This window comes from Peromyscus eremicus, unplaced genomic scaffold (assembly GCF_949786415.1).
Source record: "Peromyscus eremicus unplaced genomic scaffold, PerEre_H2_v1 PerEre#2#unplaced_182, whole genome shotgun sequence".
Taxonomy (NCBI): domain Eukaryota; kingdom Metazoa; phylum Chordata; class Mammalia; order Rodentia; family Cricetidae; genus Peromyscus; species Peromyscus eremicus.
In genome coordinates, this window is record NW_026734419.1 from 292,557 (window position 1) to 310,352 (window position 17,796).

General features: G+C 36.1%; 1 protein-coding gene across 10 annotated transcripts in view; it reads left to right on the forward strand.

Moving 5' to 3' along the window:
- The window catches only part of LOC131901657 (POTE ankyrin domain family member A-like), a 186,255-nt gene that overhangs the window by 115,806 nt on the left and 52,653 nt on the right, over positions 1-17,796 (forward strand). For 5 of the 10 annotated variants that reach the window (XM_059252768.1, XM_059252763.1, XM_059252764.1 and 2 more), the window contains exons 9-18: positions 4,450-4,537; positions 6,334-6,416; positions 8,288-8,345; positions 10,402-10,430; positions 10,514-10,583; positions 13,648-13,676; positions 13,767-13,827; positions 15,263-15,291; positions 15,381-15,441; positions 17,067-17,161. In XM_059252768.1, the coding sequence (XP_059108751.1) occupies positions 4,450-4,537; positions 6,334-6,416; positions 8,288-8,345; positions 10,402-10,430; positions 10,514-10,583; positions 13,648-13,676; positions 13,767-13,827; positions 15,263-15,291; positions 15,381-15,441; positions 17,067-17,161 (603 nt within the window). The remainder of the gene's footprint in view (positions 1-4,449; positions 4,538-6,333; positions 6,417-8,287; positions 8,346-10,401; positions 10,431-10,513; positions 10,584-13,647; positions 13,677-13,766; positions 13,828-15,262; positions 15,292-15,380; positions 15,442-17,066; positions 17,162-17,796) is intronic. The other 5 variants (XM_059252759.1, XM_059252762.1, XM_059252761.1 and 2 more) reach the window with 5 other exon arrangements.

Sequence of the window (17,796 nt, forward strand, 5' to 3'; positions counted from 1 at the left end):
CAATTGATAAGAGAGAGAAGGAATTCTGTGAGCAAGGGACATTGAGATCACGATGGGAAAATGTACCGAGAGAGCCAGCCAAACCAGTGGAAATTCATGAAGTGTGCACCAATAGCTATCGAGGCCCATGGGACTGGACTAGGCCCTCTGGATAGGTGAGACAGTTGTTTGCCTTGAACTGGTTAGCAGACCCCCAGGCAGTGGAATTGGGATCTGTCCCTGGTGTGTGAGTGTGTTTTTTGGAGCCCAGTGCCTGTGGTGGGACACCCTGAGCAGCCTTGGTGCATGAGGGAGGGGCTTAGGCCTGCCTCAACCAAATGTACTTGGCTCTGCTGAGTCCCCATGGGAGACCTTGCCTTGGAGGAGATGGGAATGGGGGGTGGGTTGGGGAGGAAGGCTGGGGGTGCAAGGAGGGAGGACAGGGGAATCTGTGGTTATTATGTAACCTGAATAGAAAATTTCTTAATAATAAAAATATCAAAAAAAAAAAACACCCTCTTACTCAGGACACTAACATTTAAAAACAATTTTTCAAGTCTGGTGTAGATGGAAGTTTTCCTGTGTCCTGCAGCCACTTGGTCCCAAATAAAAACACAGAGGTTTATATTAATTATAAACTGTTTGATATATGGCTCAGGCTTATTGCTATTATATCTTAAATTAACCCATTTCTATTAGTCTATGTGCCTCGTGGCTTTACCTGTATTTTATTACATCTTGCTCCCCCTGACAGCTTGCAGCATCTTCCCTGACTCCACCCTGCTTCTTCTTCCTCTATCTCTCTTGGTTTTCCTGCCTGGCTCCATCCTGCCCTGCCATAGCCCAGTACAGCATTATTTATTATCCCATGGGAGCAACATATATTCACAGCATACAGAAAGACCATCCCACAGCATTTTGGTACTTTATCTAGAAAAAAGTATTATTTAAAGTGATTAAAATGTAGAAATACAAAATCTTTCTCTCAAAATAAGTATAATTGTAGCTTTGCATTATTCATTCTCATAAAATATTGGATCCAGTCATCATGGCACAGTCTTTATCCTAAAATTCAGATGACAGAGGCAGGTTGAACTTTCCAAGAGTTCAAGGATGTTCCTAATGAGTTCTGTCTCAGGCTGCCAATGGGTATACAATGAGGTACAAAAAGAATGTTTGAAGGCTCTTCACATCCTAGTATAAGTTTTCACTTCCTTCAGGAAGGAACAAGTGTTTCCCTTTCTTTGCATACTCCCCAGCTGAGCTGTCATTTGTTTTATTGATCTTGACCATTTTGACTTAGGTAAAATGAAATCTCAGAGGGGCATTGATTTACATTTCCGTTGATGACTAAGGATGTTGAACATTTACTGAAGTGTTTCTCAGGCATTTGTGTATCTCTGCTTTGTTCTGTACCCCATTTTTTAGAACATGTTATTTGTTTTCTTGATATTCAGTTTATTAGTTCTTTGTGGTTTAGATGCTAATCCCCTATCAGATGTATAATTGGCAATGGTTTATTCATTTTCCATGCCATAAATTTTTACATGATACTGTTCTATTCTAAGGAGAAGCTTTTCATCTTCATGAAGTTACACTTGCTAGTTTTGGTTCTAATGCCTGTGTTATTGGTATCTGGTTCAGAAAGTCAGTCATTGACTGTAACAATGAATTCAAGCCTTTTCCAGACATTTTCTTCTATCTTAATCAGAGTTTATGGTCTTATGTTGAAGTCTTTGATCCATTCGTAGTTGAGATGTATGCAGGGTGATAGATATGGATCTACTTAGTTCTTCTGCATGTGGCCATCCAGTTTGACCTGAACCATTTGTTGATGATTCTACAGGCACATAGAATTATCCAAACATAACAGGCTATGGTGAAGGCCTTTGGTCTCACTCCACAACCAAACAGAAAGACCCTATTGGTGAAAAAACCACATATTAATTAACCAAACATAGAGTAGATGGATTTGTGCCCAAATAGAATCATTACACCTTCTAACTAATGTTCGTGGTGCTAGAAGATACACCTCCTGCTCACAGAGGAGAAAGGTAATCATTGATATCACCAACTACAACCCTGTGACCTACAACAGTGACCTGTCTGAAACATATGATGGTCCCATAGTAGCATAAATGTTATGGGAATAACAGATAACTTTTTCATTGGACTTAAAGACTGCATAAGGTGGAATACAAACCTAACACTGCCAAAGAGGCCAATAACGTGATAATGTAGGGTATGGGCCTATGGATAAACCCAATGCTACTCTTCTTCTGAATGAATACAGCAAGAAAATGAGTCCTAGAGACATGTCACTATACCTTTCCCGATCGTCCTTATAGAAGTTTTCTCTTGCAGTAGATGGGAATCAACACAGAGATCAACAACTGGTCAAAATGCAGAGTGAGAGACTTTGGACCACCTAGTCATAAATTGGATGTCTTCATCAAACCTCCTCCATCAAGGCTCAGTGTTTATGTAGAAAAGGAAGCAGAATGATTATAAGAGCCAGTGCTTATGGATAAGGTCAAGGAAACTTTGGCTTCCAGACACAACAGGACCAAGACCAATGCACATATGAACTCAAAGACTACGCCCATACACAGATGATTTGCCCAGGTTCCAACAAGACAGGGTGCCAGCACTAAGAGGCAGAAGAAGACACAGGCTGCCATCCATAACCAGGACACAGTTTGTAATTGATAGCTGTTGGCAAAAGGAAAAATCAGTGTTCTACTTGAAGCATCACTGGGTATATCAAAGGCACTCCAGAGAAGACACTATGACCAGGGGAAGTTGATCAACACGAAGGAAGCAGTGTTCAATTTTGTGTTTGTGGTATTGTTGGGGGCTGATTGTTCTCTTGTGGCATGTTTGTCTTATTGGTTGTAAGTTTGTATTTTCAATTTGGGGGTAGATTTAAGAGAGAAAGATTATAAACTTGGGGGGTAGGTAGATGGGGAATAATCTGGGAGTACTTTGGTTGGGAAAATATGTTCAAAATATATTGTACATGCAAATTTTTAAATCAAAAACGGAAGAAAAAACTCTTCATATAATTGAGGTATACATGTTTCCCCCTAATTGTAGCAAGTTCTAGAATAAGGTTTTTGATAACCAATGCTAAAGGCAAAATTTCAATTTCATCTTATTTTTGCACTCAAAATCTTTAAAAGTAACCTGAAATTCTTTGCATCATAATGTAACACTTCAAATTTTAAAGGATGTCTACACAATGGTTTCATTACTCATTTAAACTCCAAAATCACTCTGAGGTTAGGCTTCCTGTTTCTGGGTGTCCTAAATCACTTGTGATTAGAGTTTTGTAGTTTTCTTTTTTGTTTTTTCGTTTATTACATCAACTATGAAATTAATGAATGCAAGGCAAATTCTTTACCACTCAACCACACACCCAGTCCTTCGAGTCTTATTGTGATAAGCTATACATAAATTCTTCAAATGTGGATTTCAGCATATAGTCAATAGGGCTTTTTATTCCTTTCTTCATGTGTTTTATGAATGTTGGGACCAGACTGACATATATTTCAACAGTATTTGAAGACTTACAAATCCAACTGACATAATGACATTGATGTTTCATCACAGAATCTTTCTGAATTAAAACTACCAGTTCATATGACTTAAATATGAAGTGATAACCATTAGTGTTATGCCATTTAGAGAATAGTGAATCTATGTGAACTTTAAATTTTCTTACCTATCTCACAAGTAAATGACTAAAAATGCCGAGTGTGTAATTGCATAAGGACCTCTCTACTATTTCAAGTATAAATAAGCACCAGGAACATTCCAGACATAGAATGAATGTTCTGATGCTTCCCTTCATGTTAATGCTTGTTATGCTCTAATGATACCCATTTTTTACTGTGAAAGAGTTTAAGATTTCATTGAATAATTACATGCATTATATAAACAAAGAAGAATCACTAATTGCTTTTTAATTTTATGAAACTATTTTCTCTCTATCTAAGATTTTAACAAAACTATTTTTTGTACATCCTTCTTTTCATAAACAAAACTGATTCTAAAATATTTCAATTCTTTTCCACCTGGCATAGTTTGTATTTTCATACTAATCAAAGGGCCTTATTATAATATTAAATTGATTTTCTCAAGGAATTGATTTTTAAATCAAATACTTTGATATGGCAAGCACATTAACAGTTATTACTTAAATGTATCCTTTAACTGTTTAATTTTTGGTGAGGAATGTAAGTTTCATATTATGAGTTTAGTTCTTTATTGAATTCTGCAGATGATCTTTTTCTATTTCTGCTACAAGGCTTGATTTTAGAATATGTGACTGTATGGGGTAAAAAGACAGGTTGATCTCAAGAGCATGCAAAAGGTTATCTATGAAAATATTCTATCCTATTTTTAAGTTTAGTTGAATTCAAAATAGGAAATTCAACTATATTCTCATTATTATTTTCATTATTTTAGCAAGATATTCCTGAGAATAGTCTGAAAATTGGTGTGGATGACTTACCAATAGCTTCCAAACAATATGAAAACGTAGAAGAACAAGAAGGTAATGCACATGCTTAACTTGTAAGATCACTTGGCAGAGAGGTTTGCTTAAAACATGGCAACAAATACCTTAGCCAAATAAAATAACCCACGTAATACATATTAAATCAAACAAAAGTAAAAATGTAATGGTAGACAAGAAAAACTTTCATCCAAAGTTTGAAATAAGAATGTCAGTAAAAGAGTTGCCTTTTATTTTATTTAGCTTTTGATAATTTCATGCTTGTGTACTATATTTACATCATTTTCAGGTGTCTGGCTATTCCTACAACATTTCCTGTGCTCAAGTCCTTAGTAACTATGTGTGTGACTTCTATACTATTAGTAAAGACACACTATGTTTGTGTGTGTGTGTGTGTGTGTGTGTGTGCGTACGCACGTGAATATGTGTGTGCATGCGTGTTTGTGTCTCTGTGCGTGTGTGAGTGTGTGTAAGTGCATGCATGCTTGTGTGTATTTGTTTAGTGTGTTGCTTGTATGTACATGTGTTTAGGACTGATCACTGGAATTGCACAACCTATTATCCTACTAGGATGAGCTCATCTCTGGAAAATCACCTGATTTGTCTTTGTTTATCAGTCACTGATTGCCTACAGATCTTCATCTAGGGGTTGTGCATTGTGAGATTCACTTCACCCACAGTAGCATTTCATCAAGTGTTGTCCTTATACAGGTGTCTTTTCAGATATCATACTTTTGAAATTTCGTGGTAGCAATATCTAAGTCATGCATAGAAGATGCTGTGTAGCTTCAAGAGTGCTGGTACTTTGATTTTACAATCTATCTACCCAATTCTTGCTATTTTTCCTGATCCTTAGATTTAGGACTTTGTAAGTGGAGTTGCGGCATATTATGGTCACTCCTTGGAGTCTGATTAATTGTATATACTGTAATACTTTTATGTACTGTGTAAAGTAAATTCTTTGAGAAGAAATGACAGCTACATTCTTCTGTGGTATAACCGTGACTATAAAAACCATATTTAGAACACAGTAAGTATACTGTTATAAGAAAACGGGAGTAATTGATGACTCCTAGTGTTTATGATTTCTCCATCCATGGATAGTTGATTAGTTTCCCAGTACCAGGAATGAATTTCTCATTGAGTGGGTCTCCGGACCGATAGGACAGCTGTTGGTTACCCCAAAAATAAAAGTGTCGCTATCCTACCATGAGCGTTATCTTGCCAGGCCTTTCAACATCTTGGTGGTGGGATTACTGATTGCTTATCTCCCTTGGCACTTTGCATAGCATGTTCTCATAGTAGGAGAGCAGGTTTCTATGTCAGGTCCAGCTAAATTACTCCAAATTCTGTGTCTAAAGTGTGGAGTCTTGAGCAATAGGGCCTTACAACTAAAACTATTTTGCCAGTTTCAATAAAAAAATTATTTCATAATCCTTCTCCAATTTCTTTAATTTGTACATTTTTGAATGTGCTTGTGGGTGTGAGCACATGATAAATGTTCTGAAAAATGGATGACGTCTGAAAATGTAGATTTTAGAGAGCTTGGTCATTTATGAGAGGTGTGTTACTACTAGATGAATTAGTCAAGTATTTGGATGTCTTGAAGCTGGCAACATGCAGTTTCTGTACAAGTGATATACAGGTATTTCTACAACTTGGGCATTTATCTAAGCATGTAAATATTCATGTATAAAGTACATTTAATTGAAATATTTGATAAGAGTAAATTTTTTCTAAATTCTAATTATGAATGTATTTCAGTCTATTGTCATAGAAAATTGTGTATCTAATTGTTATATTTATTTTTTAAATAAAATATGTGGATATGTCAGAAGAACTAGAATTAGAAACAATACCGGATTTAAAACTGGAAAATGAAAATGCTTATAATAAGAATGAAGACTATCAAAAGTTGGTATGTAACTATTTAAATTTAAATTTCTCACTTACTGCTGTTTGGTTTGATGATCTTACCATAGGTCAAAAGAAACTACACTTCAGGCTACTATATTCAGTCCATCAATGATGATTTAACATTGAAGTGAAAGTCTTTTACCTATTATAAAACACAGGGTATTCTTAGAATCCAGTCACACAGCTAATCATTGTCTTTTATAAGTAATTTAGTAAATAATTATGTGATTATTACTTGTGCTTTATGTTAAGCTCTTTACGTAGCTGGAGAATCTTATGGCTCTCTATTTAAAATAGTGGATGATATAAAATTGTGACTTCAGAGTTGGATTTATTTCATAAAGTTGATTCTTCCTGCAGAAACTAAATTTGTTATGTGATGATTATACTCAGTTATGTCAAGGAGAAATTTTTTCCTTATGGTCATTGGGTTATTTCAAGGTCCTCATTTGAGAAGATAATATGGACATATAATCAACTAATCTGCCAACAGAAAGAATTTTTGATTCCATAAAAGAGGCTTCGTTGTGAAGGAAAAACTCAACTATTTTGCTCAATTCAATGAAGAAAATTAATTATTTCCACATTATTGTCCAATATGCTTAATTAATATATATATTGGGAGTTGAGTTAATATAGAGAATTCAAATAGATTAAAGACACTATAGTTTCCCTTTTACACAATGTTAGGTACTTACTGAAGTATGAGTATGTTCTGAAGACATTTTTAATATTTTAAACCTACATAAATCTGTATAGTCAATATCTACTCTATGTTGAGAAATCAAGAACTGAGAATTTCAGAGGGAAGCCTAATATGCTATAGTAATAGAACACAAAACAAGTAAAAAGCAACTGTTTTAGTTCAGATAGGTGCATTTTGTCATAAAGAAAACATATGGTACAGAGAGATATTTAGGTAAGATTGTCGTTAATACAGGGTAGGAGTGAGAATGGTATTTTGTCATCAGAGATCAAAGTATGAAGCCTAACATGTTTTAGAAGATGAGGGAGTGTCCACTCAGTAACTGTCAAATAGGATGGCATTACTGTACATATAGAATAGTGGACAACATATTCTCATAACTTTTAAAATTCTTGAATGACGAGAAAGCAAGATTTGTTTATTCTATTAAACATGCAAAGAATGTGAAATGGTGTTTGGGGAAGATTTCTGTTCATTGAGAAACATTTGCAAAATATTAAAACTGCATAATGGTCTAATGTTATTGTCTAAAGGTAACATAGGAAATAACTTGTCTGCTTATCATTTTGATCCAGATTTACCATCTATAAGAAATTAACAAAATAAGTCAGTTTTGTTTGTTCACTTTTACCGAAATTAAGCACATTCTGCCTTCTTCACTACACAATCAGCATGATATAACATGAATGCTTTTTAACATAATACATATCTCCTATCAAGCCTAACCACACAAATAACGTCATTGTATAACACCTCATGATTAATATTAATCGTGTCCTAGAGGAATGGCCTTACTAAAGATGTGAACATTTGTGTCATTAACATCCTCCAACTTTACTAAGAAGAACAAATTAGTTTTATGCATTGTAATATAAAATAATTACTTTTATTGATACATACACATCAGGCATTACTCTGTCTATGGATGTTTTTCCTCTATTCTATATTTCTTGTATGTAATTGGGAAATGAAAGACTTAAACTTGACTGTGTATATAAGATTCTCCATTCAAATACCATGGTTTTTGATATATACTGCATATATTCTCATGAACAATTTTCTTAAAGTCCAATATCATGATATGTTCAGAAATAGAAAATGAGACCTTTTGAAATTACACTACTAATATCACGTGACGGAGTGTCTTTTACCCTAATCCACTGCAGAAAGCTGCCCAGTCATCCAACATAGGAAATGGTCTAGAAGAAAATGAAATAATTCAAGGTAAGAGTCATCATGAAGAGACTTTATGTAAGACAAATGCTGGTATGTTGTGCTACCAAAAGAAATCACTGAATAAATTTACACTTAAATAAAAGACAACAAAAGTGGTAATAAGCCCCATATGTTAAAAAGCATGAGCGATGTGTAAAACTGAGATACTCCCAGAAGGATCTCTGAGTTCTCTTCTACCTGAGATACCTAAAGTGCCCCTTTGTCCATTGACTCAACTAGGTATAACTGAAGGTTTCATGTTTAGCAAAAGATGTCTAATTGGGGCTTTATCTCCTCTTTTATTTGGAGACTCCATTTGGATTTATTTTATATGCATATGTATTTAGAAATCTTCTACAGTAGTATGTTTCCATATGGTTTTTCACGTGGACTTTAGTAAATTGTCCATCCCCATATTCCTACCTTAACCTCTCACTTGCATCGCCCTTCCCCCCACTGTCTCTTTACAATTATATATTCTATTTCCCTTTACTTGAATGATCCTCGCAAGCAGTCCCTTACTGGATGCAGAGTCTATGGATTTTAGCATACATGTTGAAGACTTAAATGCTAACACTCACATATAAGGGAAATTATACAGTATTTGACTTTTGGATCTGGGTCTCCTCATTGATGATGATTTTTTTCTAGCTTCCTACACTTATATGTAAATTTCCTTTTTTTGATAGAAGCAAAACACCCCATCGTGTAAGTTCACCATATTTTCATTATATATTTGCCAGTTAAAGGACATCTAAACTGTTTCCTAAATCTGGCTATTGTAAATAGTCAATAATGAGCATGTATGAGCAGGTATTTATTGTAGTAGGATATAGAGTCCTTTGGGTATATGCCAGATAGATGTATAGGTGGCTTTAGAGAAGGATTAGTAGCCAGCTTCCTGAGAAAATGTCAGAGTCATTTCCTTAATGGCTGTAAAAGTTTACATTCTCATCAGTAATGAGCAAGTGTTCCATTTTTGTCATATCCTCACAAGCATGAGTTGTCATCTGCTTAATTGAACTTTGCCCTTTGGGACAGGAGAAAAATAAAATCTCAAAGTACTTTTGGTTTGCATTCTCCTGATAAAGAAAGATGATGAGCATTTCTTTAAAAGTTTGTCAGCAGTTTGTGTTTTATCTTTTAAAAATTGTCTTTGTATTCCCGAACACCATTATCACTGGGTTAGTTGTTTCCTGGGAGTCCAATTTTTCTTCTTTATGTATTTTAGATACTAACTGTACATTAGAGGTTTGAATGATTAAGTTCTTTTCCTATTATGTAGCCTGATGATGGTGTCCTTTGCCATAAAGAAACTTTCGGTTTCATGTGGTCCCATTTACTAAATTTGGGTCTTAGTGCTGTATTGCAGGTGTTCTGTTCAGAAGTCTTTCCTGTACCAGTGAGTTCAAGCCTGTTAAAAACTTTTTCTTCTGTCATATTCAGGGTATCTAGTCTTATTTTGAGATTCATGATCCATTTGGAGTTGAGTTTTGTTCAGGGTAATAAATACTCCTATGTGTATTTTCCTTCATGTATCCATGAAGTTTGGTAATCTCCATGTATGGAGGCTATTTTTTTATCCAGTGTGTATTTCTAGTTTCCTTATGAAAAATCATGTATTCATAGGTGTTTTGACATTAATTTGATTTCATTGATCAACATGTCTATTTTGATGATAGAATCATGATGTTTTTATTACTCTAGTTCTGTAACAAAACATGCAATCTGGGATAGTGATTTCTCCAGTGTATTTTAGTACTGAGAATCTTCTTAAATCTATCCAAGATTTTTTTGTATTTCCATATGAACCTGAAAGGCTTTTTGATGCTGTTGTGGTTGTTTTTTAAATTCCTCTGAATTTTGATGGGAATTAAATTGAATCTATAGATTTCTTTTGATATATTTCAGTATATTTCTTGTCAGCTACTTTCCTAACCAGTAAAATAATAGATGTTTATTTTGAAAGAAGGGACTAGAACTCATTGCCCTCTGAAGCCTTCATAAAGGTAGGTTTGGAATTCTCATTGTGCATAAGATTGACTATACTTTCTTTTTCTTTCAGTTTGGGCTGAAAAATGTCCGCATCCAGAGGTAAATGCCTTTTAATATTTATATTGAATAATTATATATTGTTGAAATCCAAAATATTGATTAAATGTCTCTTTTCAAAATAGCTGAGGGATGATTGTCATCTAGTCTCCAGATCCAAGCCTGAAACACAGCAGTCTCAAACAGGTAAATTTTGTAAGTCACTTTCTCCTGATCAATTTATTCTACTACATTTCAAGTACACACAGTCTTCCTGATGCCAATTATATCTTGACTATAATGTTGGAAGGTTTTGTCATAAGCAATGCCAACTCACTAGTGGCATACATGCTTCAAAATTATTACATTGACAACATAAAACATTTAGAAATGTCAGCTCAGCTTCAATGTTTAATACTCATGTTGGACTGCCTTATCATTTCCAGTGTGCAATCTCTGTTTATTAGTGACTTGTAGAAGTCAATCATGAGACTATTGAGACTGCCCCAGTGTGTGACCATAATTTCTTGATGGATCTCAGAATGCACACCCACACACATAGCTATCTGTAAGGACAAGGCAGAAACTTATTTGAGCTCAGAGATTCTGATCTGGACTGGACAAACAGCAATGTACAATATCTTCAGGAAAGAAAATCAATTTTTGTGTTGCTCCTGAACTCATAGTACACTGCTTCACTTCACTCATAGTGCATTGTAATTTAATTACAAGGAATAGGAAATGCATTTAGAATTCTTATCTACAATCTATTTCAATAACACAGCATACACTATCATATAGTGGAGCAGTCATTGACAATCCCAAAGCTTACATAGATATCTTGCCATAGGAAACTTTCAGCTTCATGTGGTCCCATTTATTAAGTGTGGGTCTTAGTGCCTGTGCTACAGGTGTCCTATTCAAAAAGTCTTTTCCTGTACCAATGAGTTCAAGCCTATTACACACTTTCTCTTCTGTTATATTCAGTGTCTCTGGTCTTATTTAGAGATCCTTGATTCATTTGGAATTAAGTTTTTATTTAGGGTAGTAAATACAGATCTCTGTGCAGTTTTCTCCATGCAGCAATCAAGATTAGTTCATTACCATGTGTGGAAGATGTTTTTTACCCAGTGTATACTTCCGGTTTCTATATGAAAAATCATGTGTCCATTGGTGTGTGGACCTCCATTTGGTGTTTAGTTTGATTTCATTGATCAACATGTCTATTGTGATGCTAGAACCATGCTGTTTTTATTAGTCTACCTCTGTAACAAAACATGAACTCTAAGATAGTGGTTTCTCCATCCTCTTTTCATATTAAGTATCCTTTTATCTCTATTCAGTGTTGTCTTTCATTATTTTGCTCTTTTTTTTTTATTTAAAATTTTATTTTACATACCAACCACAGATCCCCCTCTCATCCCTCTTCCGACTCCCCTCCAGTATACCCCCAGCCCCTCCTCCAAAAGTGTTAGGTCTCCCATGGGGAGTCAGCAAATCCTGGTACATTCAGTTGAGGCAGGATCAAGCACCTCCACACTGCAGCAAGGCTGAGCAAGGCATCCCACTATAGGTAATGGGCTCCAGATTGCCAGCACATGCACCAGGTATAGATCCTGATCCCATTACCGGGGGGCCTTCAAACAGACCAAGCTACACAACTGTCTCCCATATGCAGAGGGCCTAGTCCAGTCCCATGCTGGTTCCACAGCTGTTGGTCTAAAGTTCCTGAGTTCCTACAAACATGGTTTAGTTGTCTCTGTAGATTTCCCTACAAATCTTGACCCCGCCCCCCTTGTTCATAGAATCCTCTTCCCTCTCCTCTACTGGACTCCCAGAGCTCAGCCTGGTGCTTGGTTGTGGATCTCTGCATCTGCTTCCATCAATTACTGGATGAAGGCTCTATGATTGATGACAGTTAGGGAATTCACCAATCTGAATGCCAGGGTAGGCCAGTTCAGGCACCCTATCCACTATTGCCAGTCTTCTAATCTGGGGTCATCCTTGTGGATTCCTAGAAATTTCCCTAGCACCAGGTTTCTCCCTTACCCCATAATGTCTCCCTCTATCAAGATATCTCTTTCATTGCTCTCCCACTCTGTCTCTCTCCCAGCTCAGCCATCCCATCATGCCCTCATGTTCTCTTCCTCTATCCCATCCCCTTTATTGCCCCCCATCCCCACCTTACTCATGGAGATCTCCTCTGATTCTCCTTCCCATGGCAATCCATGTGTCCCTCTTAGGCTCCTCGTTTCCTAGCTTTTTTGGAGCTGTGGGTTGTAGTCTGATTATTTTTTTTCTTTACATCTGGTATCCACTGATGAGTGATTACATATCATGTTTGTCTTTCTGAGCCTGGGTTACCTCGCTGCAGGAGTCTTGCCTGCTGGCCTACAACTGGGGCTGCAATGGGTGGGGGTAAGGGGCCTTGGGTTGTGCCTCTGAAGCAGGGTGACCGGCTGGGAGTACAGTAAGTCACCTCTTGGTCCAATGGGAGCCAGCCAAGTCTGTGTCTCAGGGAACAGCTATGGTCTTGGGGGATGGGTGGATTTGGGAGAGCAAGTGGGACTTGTAGATAACAGAGTTTTATGTGGAGTGGAGGTAGTTAGTTCTGCCTGCAGGAGACTTTCCAACTGGCCTGAAATTGGGGCTGCAATGGGTAGGGGAATGGGGGCATGGGTTGTGCCCCTGGGCCTAAGGCCTAGAGGCTGGGTGACCGGCTGGAAGAGCAGTGATTCATCTCTTGGTTCAATTGGAGCTAGCAGAGTGTGTGTCTCAGGGAGCAGCTGCAGTCTTGGTGCAGTGGGTAGGCTTAGAGGGACAGAGTAGGACTTGTGATTAAAGGATCTGATGGGGTGGTGGGAATCAGACCTGCCTGCAGGAGTGTTGCCTGCTGGCCTGTAACTGCGCCTAGGAGAACGGGGACAATCTGAGCTGGTGGAGTCTCTCCATTCTTTTGTTTGGTTTTTTATTTTTTTATTTTTATTTTTTGGATTTCCATATGAACCTGAAAGGTGTTTAGACGCTGTTGTGGTTGGTTTTTCTTTTTTTCAATTTTTCTGACAAATTATATTAGAATTTTGATGGCTCTTGCACTGAATCTTTAAGTTGCTTTGCTAAGTTTCGGTATATTTATGTCAGTTTTTGTCCTAAGCAGTAAAATAATAGGAGTTTATTATGAAAGAAGGGAATGAAATCTCACTGCCATCTGAAGCCTACATAAAGGTAGTTTTGGTGATCTCATTGTGCATGAGACTGACTCTACATTTTTCTCTTTCAGTTTGGGCTGAAAAATGTCCACACCCAGAGGTAAATGCTTTTTAATAGTAATATTGAATAATTACATCTTGATTGAAGTCCAAAATATTGATTAAATATCTCATTTTAAAATCCATTCAGCAGAGGGATTATTCTCATCGAATTTCCAAACCCAAGTCTGAAACACAGCAATCTCAAGCAGGTAAATTTTGTAAGTCACATTCTCCTGATCAAGGTATTTTAATAAATTTCAAAAGCACACAGTCTTCCTGATGCCAATTATATCTTGATGATGGTGATGTTAGACTTTGACATACGCAATGCCATCTGATAGTGGCATACATGCTGGAAAATATATTACATTGGAAATATAAAAAATTTGCAAAATAAGCTCAGCTTTAATATTTAATACTCATGATCTAAGGCCTTATCCTTTCCAGTGTGCAAGCTCTCTGTTTATTAGTTACTTATAGAAGTCGATCGTGAGAATAATGAGATTTCTCCAATGTCTATGATTTCTTGATACCTGGGTCTCAGAATGAACACCTGTCGTACTCAAAGTTACCAGAAAGGGCAAAGCAAAAACATATGTGAACTCAGAGATTCTGTTCTGCACTGGACAGCCAGCAGTATACCACATCTTCAGGAAATAAAATCAAGTTTTGTTTTGTTCTAGAATTTATAATGTATATCTTACCTTCATCTGTACTGCACTGTAATTTAGTAACAAGAAATAGGAAATGTATTTAGAATTCATATCTATAATTTATTTCAATAACACTATCATATGGTGGAGTGATTATTTAAAATCCCATAACTGGTATACATATCTTGCCATAAAGAAGCTTTTAGCTTCATGTGGTCCCATTTATTAAATGTAGGTCTTAGTGCCTGTGCCACAGGTGTCCTATTCAGAAAGTGTTTTTCCTGTACCAGTCAGTTCAAGCCTATTACACACTTTGTCTTCTGTCTTACTCAGGGTCTCTGGTCTCATTTTGAGATCCTTGATCCACTTGGAGTTGAGTTTTATTCAGGGTTAGAAATACAGTTCTCTGTGCATTCTTCTTGAAGCCATAAAGTTTGGTGAGCACCATGTATTAAAGCTGTTTTTTTCCAGCGTGTCTTTCTAGTTTCTTTATCAAAAATAGTGTCCATAGGTGTGTGGACTTACGTTTGGTGTTCAGTTTGATTTCATTGATCAACACATATACTGTGATGCTAAAACCATGATGTTTTTATTACTCTAGACCTGTAAAAATCATGAAATCTGGGGTGGTGGTTTCTCCAACTCTTTTTGTATTGGGGTTTGTTTTACCTCTCTCCAGGGTTTTTTCTTTGTTCATTTGTTTTTATTTCTATGTGGAGCTGAAAGGCTTCTTCATGCTGGTGTGGTTATTTTTTTTTTTCAATTTCTCTGACTAATTATGTTGTAGTTTTGATGAGGATTACATTGAATCTATAGATTGCTTTTAGAATGTTTCAGTCATTTCTGTCAGCTGTTGTCCTAACCAGTAAACTAATAGGTGTTTATTTAGGAAGAAGGGAATAAGAACTCACTGCCATCCAAAGCCTATATAAAGTTACTTTTGTAGTTCCCATTGTGTAGGAGATTAATAAATTTATCCTTTTTCTTTTAGTGTGGGCTGAAAAATGTCCTCACTCAGAGGTAAATTACTTTTAAAATTTATATTAAATGATTAATATTTATTGAATTCCAAAACATTAATTAAGTATCTCATTTGAAAATCCATTCAGCTGAGGGATTATTCACGTCCAGTCTCCAAACCTGAGTCTCTACCACACCAATCTCAACCAGGTAAATTTCGTATGTCATATTCTTCTGATCAGTTTATTTTATTACATTTCAAATGCACACAGACTTCCTGATGCCCATTATATCTTGATGATGGTGATGATAGGGTTTGACATAAGCAATGCCATCTCACTAGTGGCAGACATGCTTCAAAAACATTCACAAGGACAATATGAATTATTAGTAAATGTAAGCACAGCTTCAATGTTTAATACCCAGGTTCACTCACCTTAACCTTTCCAGTGTGCAAATTCCCTGTTTGTTAGTGATTTCTATAAGTCAATCATGAGACTAATGTGACTTCCCTTAAGTTTGAACATCATTTCTGGACACCTAGGTCTCAAAACGCACACCTATAGTAAAGCTCCCTGAAAGGTCAGGGCAGAGACATGTTGAGCTCAGAGATTCTGTTCTGGGCTGGACAAACAGCAATGTACCACCTCTTCAGAAAAGAAAATCAATTTTTGTGTTGTTTATAACTCATAGTGCACTGCCTTCCTCCATCTGCAGAGCATTGTAATTGATTTACAAAGAATAGGAATGGCATTTTCAAACCATATCTATAATCTATTTCAATAAATTAAGGAACACTTGCATATGGCAGTTCAGTCACTGAAAATCTCATTACTTATATGCACATCTTGTTTGCTTTTACACCTTTTCATTTCTCTGTACTCTATAGTCTGAAACTCATCTCTCTGTGTTTATATCAGTAAAGAAACCATGTCTGCCATGGCTTACTTACTTTCAAAACTTAAAAGTCAAAACCTATCAGAATCACACAAAGTAATTAAAAGAAAACGGGAAACAAAAGCAAATGAGATCTTCCGATCTTAGAATAACCTTTAATATAGTTCCTACATGTCAAGGAGAAAAAACGGATACAACTGTAACAAAGTGGGTTCATGTTGAAGTCCAAAAGAAGAGTTTAAGCATTATCTTAAGCTAGGGTAGCTACAGCAATACCCATTTTTCTTGGGAAAAGAAGGATGTACAGTACAAAATGACTCCATGTGATAAAGTGGGTCATAAAAGAGCAATTTGTCGGGCGGTGGTGCCTTTAATCCCAGCACTTGGGAGGCAGAGGCAGGCAGATTTCTGTGAGTTCGACACCAGCCTGGTCTACAGAGCGAGTTCCAGGAAAGGCTCCAAAGCTACACAGAGAAACCCTGTCTCGAAAAACCAAAAAAAAAAAAAAAAAGGAGCAGTTTCAGTGCAGAGCAAAAGCATGTTATCCTGTTCACAGAAAAATGTGTGGTAAACCAAGTACCATTTGGGGGAAGTGAACAGTGAGTTACTTAAGTTACTCTTGCAAGGCAAGGATAGTTTACAGGATGAAAATGTTATTTTCCACAGTTCCTTCATATGTGGATGTAAGCATATAGGTCATTTATGAGTTTCCTGACAAATCATATGAAGCATGTATGACTCAAAACTGGCCAATATGTAGTACCTGTCCAAGTGTTGATTTGTCTACAATTACAAGTTTTCTTGAGGATGTAAATATACACCTATACCATGTAGTTAATTGAAATAACATATAAAAAATAAAACCCTAACTTTACATTATTTCTATTTTTATAGAGTATTATTTTGCCTAATTGTTGTTCTTATTTTTTATGTAAAAGATATAATATTTTCAGAAGAACTAGAAGAAGAAATAACAGAATTTAAAGTGGAAAATGAGAGAAGTTTTGATAAGAGTGCAGAAAATCAAGAATTTGTACGTAAAATTTAAATTTAAATTTCTCATTTCCTATTGTTTGCTTCAATGACTTTGCCATAGACTCACATGCTACATTTTAAACCACGTTATTCAGTCAAAAAATTAATAATCGAGTAATAAAATGAAAACATTTAATCTATTCTTAATTACAAAGTATTCTTAGAATCCCATGACATTGCTAAATATTTCCTTTGATGTATAGTAAGTAAATTTCTGATAATTGTAATTGCTCTATTTTTAATGTATTTACACACCAGGGTAAAGACAAGACTCAATGTGAATATCATGGATCGGTTTTTGAAGTAACAATGCATTCTTTATATTCTACATACCCTCTCTCATGTGTACAATGTGTAAAGACTTTTAACCATTCTTCCATGCTGCCTTGTCAATCACTTTATGGTGTCCTTTGCTGCACAGAAGATTTTTAGTTTCATGGGATCCCATTTATTACTTTGGTAATTACTTGTTTATAGTGTCTGTACCAGTGACCTGCTCAGAAAGTATTTAGCTATACCAAAGAATTAATCATTAATCTGTAACATTTGGGCCTTGTGTTGAGATACCTGGATCATTGGAAGCTGAGTTTTATGCAGGGTGAGAGATAAGGCTCTAACTTCATTCATCCACCT